Source organism: Toxorhynchites rutilus, chromosome 1, assembly GCF_029784135.1.
Source record: "Toxorhynchites rutilus septentrionalis strain SRP chromosome 1, ASM2978413v1, whole genome shotgun sequence".
Lineage (NCBI taxonomy): Eukaryota > Metazoa > Arthropoda > Insecta > Diptera > Culicidae > Toxorhynchites > Toxorhynchites rutilus.
This window is the reverse complement of record NC_073744.1, coordinates 120,880,287-120,893,180: the sequence shown is the minus strand read 5'-3', so window position 1 is coordinate 120,893,180 and position 12,894 is coordinate 120,880,287. Positions and strand designations below refer to the sequence as shown.

At 38.9% G+C, this 12,894-nt stretch overlaps 1 protein-coding gene across 1 annotated transcript in view; it reads left to right on the top strand.

Moving 5' to 3' along the window:
• LOC129767985 (uncharacterized) overlaps nt 1-8,626 on the top strand; it is a 53,075-nt gene extending 44,449 nt beyond the window's left edge. The window contains exon 2 of the mRNA XM_055769328.1: nt 5,574-8,626. Within this exon, the coding sequence (XP_055625303.1) occupies nt 5,574-7,289 (1,716 nt within the window). The 3' untranslated portion in view covers nt 7,290-8,626. The remainder of the gene's footprint in view (nt 1-5,573) is intronic.
• Nucleotides 8,627-12,894: the final 4,268 nt, after the last annotated feature.

The following is a 12,894-nucleotide window of genomic DNA, read 5'->3' as shown; positions in this document are numbered from 1 at the left end:
TTTAATTTTTAAAATAACTTTTTTGTCAGCGATTTTTTTTTTACCAAATTTTTTTGGTAAAACTGATGAAACACGGGAGAAATTTAAATATTTATGAACGGGTAAATTCTACGTGCTCACGCTAAGGAAACGTCAAACACAAACGATAATGATTAGTGTTGTAAGATTTCTGCCGATTATGTTATAACTCAAATGTAGTTGTCATGTGAAATGATAGTGATTACTTACCAAGGGATTACTCTAAAGAAGCAATTGTGATATTAATTTGATAGTTATAGCATCAGTGCATTAAGCATTTCAAGATATTAGACCAAAGTGTCCGAAATATGATGTTGTCCGAAATATGATTCAGAACGGTATCATAATTTTTAAGTTATAAATTTGAGGAGCGTTGAGGAGTGGTGGACCCATTTCCAATATGTTAGGTTTTATCATTACAAATGAAATGACTTTAAATTCTTCATATCCCTCCTGTTATTTTGATGACCGTCGGGAAATCAAATCACATAAAAAAATACTATCGTGAAATAACTTAAAGTACATTATTTTATACGGCACACGAGAGTCACTAAAAAGCAATTTTCGTGACATTGTCAACCTACTCAGTGCTGATTAGTTCCGGCTCATTTTATGATTCAGTCGTTTGGATCAAACACAAAGCCAACACATAACTTGTTTCGTTTCACACCATCCTCTTCGCCAATGGACTCGATCGATCGGGTCGATTCTTCTTCTACCAACTTAAACCAGTATGTATGCTTGAACGTGCGTAATGATGGTGTCAGATTAATAGTCAGAAGCGTAGATCCTTAAGAGTACAAGGAGCTCTAATTCACGGCAGCACCGCCAGATAAATCTCTGATCGTCACCTATATACACAAGCTCTCCCATTATAAACCGTGTTTTTGAAAGAGCGTTCAGAATAAAAGGCGTTTCCCACTTCAGCAATTGAGATTGTGTCTTGCTGGTCGGTAGACATTATAGTCGGTGTCGGTGCCGCTGTTATTTATGCTGACAGCCCGTAATTCAACCATGTACAATCTATTCAGTTCCAATACACGGAGTGGAGAAAAACCGTCGCACAGTCCTTTTTCAGTGGTATTCGACTTCAAATCCGGTTGGTCTTGCTGGGCTAATTATCGAGTCATTCATAACTTCTAGTGCGCATTTTTTGTCTACTTACGGTGACTTGCTGTTGACTTCATACAATCGTCATTTTAATTCTGCGGATCTGCGCATCTTGAATCCAATGATATAGCACTATGAACTGAGCGTCAAATAAATCTGTTGATGGTTTGAAATGATGTGCACAACATTTAATCCGATTAATGTTTCTCTTCCGTGTCTAATGGCTTGATAGACAGTGCGAAAATCGTCCATGTCATCTAACAGAATTAATCTTTTACCCGGGACTATTCCTTCTGCAAAAGTGGCTTTTGGCATATTCCATCAGATGATCAACAGCGGCGTGTTTCGTAATCCCTAGATTTGCCGAAGCCGCGCGCCCAGTTATCCCAACATTAACAGAATTATCGTGAAAACATATTTTCTTATTAAATTTATCATAATACAATTTATAAGCCAAACAGCCTCTGTCTTGCAACAAGAAGATTAGATTCATTCAAAAACCCAAAGTGCTTCTGACGATGAGTCCATTTAAACGTGCGCCGTGTGGACAGATTGGAATCTTATCTTTCCGCGGTTTGATTCACTTTGTGACCACTTAACATATCGTAAACATATTATCTAGCGCTCCGATGATGCAATTTGTATGTTATTTGAATATCGTTCCGGGGCGGCGTAAGTTTGGAATGCCTTTTCCAGCATGCAACAAACATCAGGTCGATGACAATTGCACAAACTTGAACATCAAACCAGATTGTGTGTCATTCTCGGTATGGCACCGGTCGCTATTAGGTATGTGAATGACAACTACTTTTCCCTTCGAGTAGCTTCCGGGATGTGAATGTTTGAGGCACGCCAAAGGTATCGTCAGACAACCAACTGCGAAAAATAAGTGGGTTTCAATTGCTGATTATTAGGCTTGAAGCGTTCTCCATCGATCCGAGCTTCTTTCAAAAATGGTACATTTTCTTAGAAATGGTACATGGTACTTTAATGTATATTCATTTGCTGTCTATCTATAAAATCTAATTTCTGTATCAAGCTAAACAACTGAATCCATGAGAAAACGAAGGGTGTGATTTTTTGACGTAGAACTACGTCTTTCAGGAAGGGTTCCAAATCAGAAAACAGGTCACGTTCTTATGAAATAAAGGGTGTGTCACATCAAATTGCATCACGGAAAAAACGCTGTAGAAATTCGCCCAGTAGACCGATCCTTTTGAAAATTTTAGACAGTAAAATAAAAACTATTAAACAATTTTAGGCATTTTCTTTTTATTCATACTTCGAGCCCAAGCCCGTATGCTCGCACCTTCCTCTTTACCCCGTCCATAATGTTCTGTACAACGTCAGGTTGTAGTTTTTTGACGTAGGACTACGTCTAACCGGAAGATATAGGGGGTGAAATGGAAATCTAGGCACTGAACATGTAGGAAAAAATGCAAGATTTGGAACGCTTATAACTCGAGCATTCCTCAATAGATCGCAAAGGTTTTTGCATCAATTGATAGGAAATATATCTATGCATCTATCATAACGAATAACATTTCATTTTTCTTGAGATAAATAATTGAATAATTGTGAAATATCAAGCATTGTCAAAATGCACTATGTGCCCATTTTTGATTGGTCCATTTTGTGCTCCTCAAATCGTACCGACCAAAACGGGCAACCAGAGCAGCAGCGAAATAGAATGAAACACGATTGGAAAGGAAAAAGAAAAAAATGAACGAAACATTGGTCGCAGTCTCACACATGCGTAATTCTCGAGCCAGCCAGTCAGCTTAAAAATCCCCGCTCCGCTGCCGTAACGATCATTCTCATTCAAACCGTACACCACATCGGTTCGCATCACAACACATCAACAAACCAACCCAAGCACCCATGTCTGGACATGGTAAAGGAGGAAAAGTGAAGGGAAAGGCAAAATCCCGCTCGAACCGTGTTGATATGGAGTTCCCCGCAAGGGTAGCTAGGCCGAGCGCGTTAGTACCAGTGTACCAGTCCACCTAGCCGGCGTTATATAGTTTCGGCCGCCGAAGTGATCGAATTAGCTGGCAAAGCTGCTCGCGACGATAAGAAAACCCGCATTCGGAACAGAACACATTCGGTTCGGTGGACATCAAGACAACAACAGGCGGTTGCAGCGAGTGGCGAGTGGCAAACGCAATCGCAAAACGGCATCAGGTAGCAGAAGAAAAAAGTTTGTTTTTTATACAAACTGCTTTGGTGGCAAATCCAGAACAAGGCGGCATCGAGGGCGTTCGAAATGGTTTTTTTTTCAAAACCACGAGTACTAAGTTTTCAAAATTGGAACCATTCCATAAAACAAGGCGCTTTTCAGGGCCATTAAACCTTCCAAAAAAGAGTATAGGAAATACAGTTCAATGTTTTCTAAAACATAATCCAAAATAATAATAAAACACAAATTGATTTTTTCATAATTTGTTTGCCAGGATATGATGAGTAAGTGAATTTGGAAGTTGTTCTGAGCTTATTGATAGTTGGGGACTTTCCTGATTTTTCAATTTTCACCAATTCTTAAATTGTTTCCAGATTGAAAGTACAGTAATTTACACTTATCTCGACATTTAGCTAATTGGACGGACATGTAATGCGACATATTTAGTTGGACATTTTTGTAAACATAGAGTTCGGGGTCCAAATTATGACCCCACATTGAAAGTCGACACTGTACCACTGTCATCGCAAATGTTCAATTACAGGTTAAAATCGCCTCCAATGCGACACTGAGTGGCACTTCGGCACGTCGCATTGAATGTCATTTACTGTACAACATGTCACAAAGCTGGATGGGAAGAAATTTTCCAACTGTGAAAGCTGTGGCGAGTGGCAAATGCAATCGCTAAACAGAAAGGTTTAGCCGAACAAGATGGGGATATCGAGTGATAACAAAACAATAAACTCTTTAGATTGAAGATAATTTTGTGATCCTGAAAAGGACCCTTTTTAGCCTGCATGTGAATCCAACGAGCGAACAAATCGTAATGAATGTATTTTTTTGCCATCGCTCCCTTTTAACGCTCATTCGCTCGTCTCGTTGGACTCGTCCCTCTGGCTGAGTCTGCCGATTTGTCTCTATCCTGTGAGTGTGTACCGCTAGAGTATAAAACACGCGGACCCCAAAAAAATATCTTATTTTCTTTCAAACCGTAAACCCGTGTGGTATCGGCATCGGCATCGTGGACGTAACAAAGGAGGACAAGTTAAGGGAAAGGCAAAGTCTCACTCGAACCGTGCAGGTCTCCAGTTCCCTGTTGGTCAGATTCACTGATTGCTCCGCAAGGGTAACTAGGCCGAACGGATTGGTGCCGGAGCACCAGTATACCTAACAGCGATTATAGAGTTTCGGCCGTCGGAGTGCTCGAGTTGGCTTGCAAAGCTGCTCACGACAATCAGAAAACCCGCATCAAGAACAGAGCAGCTTCGGTTCGGCGCTCATCAAGGCAACAATTAGTTTCATCGAGTGGCAAAGTGTTTCTCCGGCACGTCGCATTAAATGTAATTTACTGAACAATATGTCACAAGCTGGATACGAAGAAATTTTCCAACTGTGAAAGCTGTGGCGAGTGGCAAACGCAATAGCTAAACAGGAAGGTTTAACCGAACAAGATGGGAATATCGAGTGATAACAAAAACACAACACCAAAGGTTCTTTTCAACCCTCAACATATTCATAAAGAGTAAACAGTAAACTAATCCATTTTTCAGTTAGATAGGTAGGTATTCACGTAGGAGAAGAAAATAAAACAATATATTTAAAATATATATTTAACAAAAGCTGTCCCCTTTGTATAGTCCTACGTCACTCCGGTTATGTCCCCGACATTACCCACCCGTCTTTTTTGTATCGCGCAACACTCAAAAAATCACACATATCTAGAAAAGCCATAGGAACACATTAAAATATGAATCAGAGTAGTACTGAATCTCTATATTCCATAAGAAAAAAATCAAAATTTCAATATTTTTTTAGTACTTAAATTTTTGATGAATTTTTTTTGATAATTTTTCTTGATACACCGTAATGAGATGCACATTCAGTATTTTTTTTCAAATTTTTATCTCGAAGCTTTTGATGATGGCGTGAAATAAACGAAAAAGTACCGTTTTCACTATAGATCCTATGTTTAACCACATAGGGGTTCAAAAAAACGCCAAAATTTCTTATTTAATATTCTTTACAATTTTTTCCATACAGCTGGTGATTTGGTTTATGGCACTTTTTACTCCCTTACCCGGCCTGGCCCTTTGGGAAGTATTGAATGTCTAATAAGTTATTGAATTTAAAGCGAACAATCGTTCATATAACGTTGATTTTCAAAATTAACGGAGATCCCATCTTGCCGTGGGAAAATAATATGTTATTGTAAATTATGTTGAGATATTCGAATAACATCGCTATCATTGCCTTTTTTTCGTTGTAGATTTCAACCATCAATCGAGCCTACAGCTATCCAACACCAAGTGATATTCTATCAGGGAAAGAGTTCCTATCGCTTCTCATGGAACCGGAAATTCGAAGCAGCAGAAGTAATGACGGCGGCAGCACGGACAACCAACGATCATCAGTGACAGCTCGTTCCCAGCGAGGGTCGCACAAGTTTAGTCAGTTCTACTACGATGTTGAAGACGAAGCAAGCATATTACCCATTGAAGCGCTGTTCACTTCCCAGGAAGATCAGGGTCGAAGTGGCTCCGAATCGTACGGCTATAGGAATAAACCTCGGCCTAGAATTGGGAAATTGTTGTTAGGTATGACGACGACCACTGAAATTGCGGAAGAATTTGAAGATTCTGAAGTTACTGTTACTGAATCGACCATCCCTACCAGTGAGACAACCGAAAGCGATACGAGCGAAAGTACCATATATACAACGGAACTACCATCAGAGACAGATGCTACCTACAGTAGTGCATCGAGTACTGTGGCAACAACGTCTACTAGTCATCGACCACAAAATATCGTGCAACAAATGCACATGAAGAGTTCTGCGAAATCGCGTGAATCCATGGAGTCTGTACAGTTGAATGAAGGAGATCGAACTGTGGATTCGAAGTCATATCGCAGTGAGTTCATGATTGAAGAAAGTGCTCCTTCAATGACTCGTGACGACAAAGAGTCCGAACGTGGAGAGTCGAGTAATATCCATCGTGTTGTGCTTCCACCGGGCACAGAAATGGCTCGTGTTCAACCAGTTCGGGGCCGAATGCAGCGCAAGCAGGACCCCGTGGCGCAACTACAGACTGTCATATATCACGACAAGAAAAATGACAATGACCAACCCCATTCGGTTTCGTACAGCTTCATAGGTGAAACTGCTCCCACGTTAAAGACGTGGAAAGACATAGACGAGGAATACCTATCAAAACCGAAAGCACAAAAAAACGAAACTATGGAAACCGCCAGCAAACCACATCAATCAGAGCCCGCAAAAGTATGGTCGGAGCCCGAAAAGAATTACAGTGAACCAGCCAAAATATGGTCACAACCGGCAAAATTTTACTCTGAACCGGCAAAATTTTATTCTGAGCCGGCCAAAATATACTCCAAGCCGGCGGAAATATATTCTGAACCTGCTAAAATTTACTCCAAGCCCTCCAGCTACTGGCTAACCGCTTACGATAACCCTCCCCCAGTTGTTAAAATGTCTACCACTACTCTGAAGCCCATTGATGAGCCGAAACGCACAGTATTTAATGAGCTAGATAAGATACCATACGATGAACTGAATGCACCGGCAGATAATCCTAACACCATTCAGAATGCGATTGGAAAATTTGTACCGAAACAGACACACGATTCGTCGGAGAAGTTCAACAATAAGCCAACTCCCGATCCGACGGAGATTGTCGATCCGTATGTGGAGAAGCACGGAACGAAGGCAGGTGCACCAACACTGGTGCAAGCTCTTGCCCCCGCTACCGGATCAGCCAATGACTCCAAGGTGGGATACGTAGTTGAGGGACGCGATTATAAGAAATATCGTGTTGAAGAGAAGACACCAGACGGGTTCATCGTCGGAGAGTACGGCGTGTTGAGCCACAACGATGGCAACCTTCGAGGGGTCCGTTATACGGCGGATTCAGACATAAACCCGCGATTAATTTATGACGCATTGCTTAAATTTCTCTCACTGTGAGTGACAGGAGACATGGTCTGAAGGTAACTGTTGCCAAATAGAGTCAAACTCTTTTCCCTCGGATTAAAATAGCTTCAATATCTGTTTGAAAACACTATTCGAAAAATGAAAATGTTCAGCCGGTCGAATACAACAACTAATTTCACACACGGAACATCAAATCATTCAGTTTCATTTATGGTGAGAAGAGTTCAAAAACTAAGTCGATGCCATACAAACACTCCTCACCCATTACTGTGTACTCTAAGACAATATTCGTGGCAAACTCATAACGTAATCGCCTCTTTTTTTACATAATAGCAATTGAATCGCGTCAAATGGAAATTGAAATTGAATGTGATAGTAGATTAGGATAATTAATTTATTAGATAGCTCCTTCTGCATATAAGCAACATGTCACCTTAAAAATGCTCAAATGGTAAGCTTCTCTAGACGTTGACTCTCTATTCTTTCGAAACGAATTCTTGCCATATCGAATCGCACTGAAATATAATAGCAGTAAGGCATCATTTAGTTTTAGATTTAGACCTATGGTGATTGTACATGTTTCTGGAGGATACCCACTCAGTAATCTTCACTAAAACAAAAGGCAGGAATATGGGGAGGCATTGCATCTAGATCGGATATCGAATTCATGCAAGAAGAAAAGCTTCGGTTAACAATACCTCGTTGAAAAATTATGAGAAATTGTTAACGATAAAAATACCCATAGAAATCCAATGGTAGTATTATTTTCTCTCACTCAAATCATGATTCAAATTTATGGCTGGCGTATTAGTAGACGCCGACGTATGGACACGTGTACTGGTGCTATGTCACTGTGAGTGAACAAATGCGATACAATCGTACATGACCCTGACGTATAAAACTGGTACTTATTATGGTATACTTCCTATCCGAACTTGATATGCTCTTTTCTTTTCAGTCAACCTTTATAGTTTTGTTTAGATGCACGAACCTATCTATCTTGACTTGTATATGAAGAAACATGTAATTCCATCATAGGTCAGAAACGCAGCAGCAATTTCGCTCAACCGACAAATAACTCAAGTATACAGTCTACTGTAGTAAAGTCATGTAGGAAACTATGTTAACTGTCATAAGTCCAAATCATTATTTGAGTACTAATCTTTCATGAAAACATCATCCCGAACTATTACGACTGTCAATCAGGATCGTTATAGTGAAAATACTCGAACTTATTGTAATCGATAATCTTCATCATCCTTTGTGCGGTGTCTATTCAGTCAAGAATCATACTAAATATGAAGGTATCACTGAAGCCAAGATCTCTCGTTGAGATTTTCAGGTAAATCATACAAATAAATTATATTGAAGACGAACAAAATATCTTTTTTGTTTGTAGGAAAATATCACAGTACCCATACAATTTACAACGATTCTACATAATTATCACCCTTATTTTTGTTAACGGCCGTATCTGCTTTCGTTCGAACACGTTCGAAGAAGGTATCATAGGTTTCGTACGAATCCGATCTAACGCGACTTTTTTCGAACGTCAAAATGTCGAAATAATCGGATCCAAGATTCCATGCATCGCTCAAATTTCATGCAAGATTTCATCAAAGCAACGATGAAAGTGTCACCCATTCAGTGAGCGTTCGTTAGCTTGGTCGGGAAATCAACTAAATTATCGAATTTTACTCGCTAACAGAACTACAAAACAGCAAAAGCAATACGTAAAATTGAAGATGACGTTTATCATTGATACATAACTGCTTTGTAATTCAGTTAATGCACGCCCTGTTAAAGTAGTTGATGAAATCCCGTTAGCGAATGACTACTGTATATGACTGATGGGGCAACAAACATGTTAAGCGAGTGTCTTCCGGGTTGCAGCAACATGGACAATTGTACAGCAAAAAACGATATCAGTACTAAGAGAATGCACGACTTTAACCCTTTAACGGACCGTGAGAACTAGGCATGTAATCAACACAAACTCCAATACAACGACACGTTTAGATGCTAATATACACAACAATATACAATATACAAAACAATATACAATATACAAAACAATCAAAAAAATTGTAAGAGGTTGTATCTAGGACACGACTGCATGTTTCCGACGTAGAACTACGCAATTATATTATGCAATCCACTTGTTTACCACTTCGAATATAATTTTAGAATGCATCGAAATTTTTGTAATAGATTATGTTCTTCGTTACAAATAAATTTGATGAACGTCCTTTTATGTTGGAGATGATGCCTAGGACTACCAAAATTTGTGAACGGAAGAATTGTCAAACGATCATTGTATTTTACATCTCCCTCTGAAATTATTGCACATCTCATGTTTATGTAGTTCTCGAACCGCGAAAGTTTATTCACCTCTAGTATCTGAAATGACGATTTCCCAGGCTTCTAAGTTTAAAAGTACGTTTTAGAGAAACATATTCCGGTCTGCACAACGACAAGCGAGTACAAAAATACTCAACACCAAAAAATACCCCCGACTTGCATGTATTTGCAAAGCGGATTCCCCAAGCACATTAATTTTGAAGTCCGTGTTAGTGAAGCACAGCTCTGTGGGAACAAAATACCCCCGACTTGCATGTTTTGACAAGGTGGATTCTCCCAGGCACATAGATTTTGAAGTCTGTGTTGGGGAAACCGTAAATCAGGCCAATCAAAACTTAGCAGTTAGGGCGTTTAAATAACGCTTGACATTTTACAGTTATTCAATTGTTCATCTCATGAAAAATAACATTTTATTAATTATGATAGACGCGTAGAAATATTTCCTATCAATCGCAAACATGTTTCCGATCTGTTAAGAAATGTTCGAGTTATAAACATTCGAATCACGGGTAGGGTTAGCACACAAATCGGCAGAACAAATGTATGGGAAAAAAGGGAGTTCTTCCAGTTTTCATGAATTTAAACTTTAGAGATTATCGAATTATAATGTATAGCTTATCAAACAAATCTTAGAGAACTTCCGATTTGATTGGTATGCAAATTATGAGAATTCGTTCACAGTGAAAACAGTTATTAACGTTAACTTTATTTCATAAAACCGTGACCTGTTTTCTGATTTGGCACCCTTCCTGAAAGACGTAGTTCTACGTCAAAATTGAAAAAAATGATGGCATTATAGTTGCCGCTGCCCGGTTAGTGGCAATATAGCTGCCGCCTGTTCGTAAAAGGACTAGTGTTAGATGTTGGTGGAAATATAGCTGCTACCCGCCCGTAAAGCGAAAAACACTTGATGGTAAAAATGTTGTTTTTGTATTTCAAATTTTGATGTTAGTTTCAACAAAAACAACTAATAAAATTCATGATCAGACTCGACAGGTCCTAAACAGTTCATATATATTGAAAACTTCAACAAAATGACTGTTTTTCAATAACTTTACGGGAAATTTGCTTTTGCTGCTCTAAATTGTGAGTTGTTAACACAAAAATGGCTCCAAAATGAATAGTTTTTGACTTCTTTCGCGCTCAAAAAAATCAGGAAATATAATAAATAATAAAGACATATTTGTCAGGTGAAAAAATCATGTCTATTTCTTTCGGCTTCTATAGAAAGTTTCCACTGTAATAAATGAGTATTTTCAGTTTCACATACCACATCGTCTCAGAACGCCACGAAAACATAAACATTGATTGAATTTTTAATATACGCTTCATCTGATTCGCAACTCAACAGTAGCGTTTGACTGACAAGCGGAAAAACACATTCGTACGAAAACAATGATAGGGCAATTCGTTCGAACGAACGATGTTCGAATGTTCGATCGGATGGATTTCTTTCGTACGAACCCAAGGACACGAATGAGGCATACTTTCGAACGTTTTGTATTCGTTCGAAAACAAGAATAAGGGTGTTTATCTTCCCTGTTGCACGCATATTACATTCGTCTAGCCTTGGCGACTCTCTAAATGCTCAGTTCACCATGAAGTTGCGCCAGTTTATGGTTCATTCTTCACCATACCCCGTTTTCCTGTTCATCGTCTTAGATTGTTCTGATAACTTGGCGATTTCGAACACAAAGAGCTTCGTTCGAACTTCGTGCACATAGAGGACTACGTGATTTCGTAGGACCTTATGGTTTTGTGGACATAAACTTCCGTTGACTAACGGTCATGAGTCATGAGTAGCGGGAGCAAATGAGAACATGTTCGGTAAAAAAGTTTTTTTTTTCTTTATTGCTTTTTAACAAGTCCATACACTATGCATTTGAGAAGTGAAACAATTAGACAGATATTGGCCTTTCATCTTCAATCTTTCTCAAAATTCCCGGAACCCTCGCCATCATGGTATGGACCACCTTATAAGGTCCTCATATTTGGCACATCTGATAATACGGGATTTAAGTTGTTGAGCTGTAGTGGCTTCCCAACCATTTTCGTACAGCGACAGGGACAGTATGGCCCAATACGACTCGTCGGACTACGCATGGGGTACATTTGGGAAATTCTCTTCTTTATGTATAAACGGTATGTTAAGATCGTTCGACCAACAACAACTTCGTCCAAAAGACCTATTTGGTCCGGTGTTGAACTAGGTCTTTTGGACGTAGAACTAAGTCTTTCATTTCCGTATCGGAGTGTAAGTTCAAAGTTTGGAAAACGAGAGTGTTACATTTGGAGTGCAGTTTTTGCAGGCTAAACGGAGTATGGATAATCAAATCATTCGAAAAATACTATGTCTAAGAGTTATAAACTTGTTACTTGTTGACCCGAAAACCTAAAAATTGCTTTGAAAGCATGCTGTTGTAATCACACAAATATGTATACAAACAGGTGCCCGCTCAGAAATCCGCTCATTTATGATGTACAATCGTCGGAATGTGTTTCCCTAACACGCCCAACGGCTGCCATAGCAATCATGTGGGCAAACCAACATCGGTGCATCGGACAGACCATGATCGGAATTGAGGTTATCGAGATTCATTAAATCTGATACAAATTGTGTGCAAAAATGATGTTTACAATACTTGTAAGTGTTATAATCCCGAAAAGGTGTGAAAACGTACGAAATAACCATCTGGTGGTTGGATAAAAGATAGCTCAAACTCAATGCCAAGACACATTAAACGTGCAACAACACTTACAGAATTTAAGGGGCAACAAGTGAAGGCTGTGTTATATTAACAGCCGACCGATATATTTTTTAAATTTAATGACGAATATTGTTACTGATGAAGTTTTATACGAACGGATAATTTAATGTGGGATTTTATTTGCAGTTTGTTTGAATATTTCAATGAATATACCTAGCTTTACGGCCTAGATACGTTCCACGAAATATGGCCGCAAAGCGAAAAGCCGTAGAAGGAATCAATTATTCTAATACAAATTGATAAAAATTCAATCAGATCGGTTCCAAATTTGTCAAGTATGTAATATGGTTTTTCATTCAAAATGTATTCTATCCTTTAATTTTTATTTTATATAAATCAAAAATACATACATAACAAGTACATAAATTTGTACATAAAATAATAAAAATGACTTTTATCTGAAGACGATGGTGATGACGACAGTGATCTGTAGGTATGGTAACCTACAGATCACTGTCGTCATCATTTTTCTTTGGTAAGGATGGGCCTGGCTTGAAAAATTATCCATC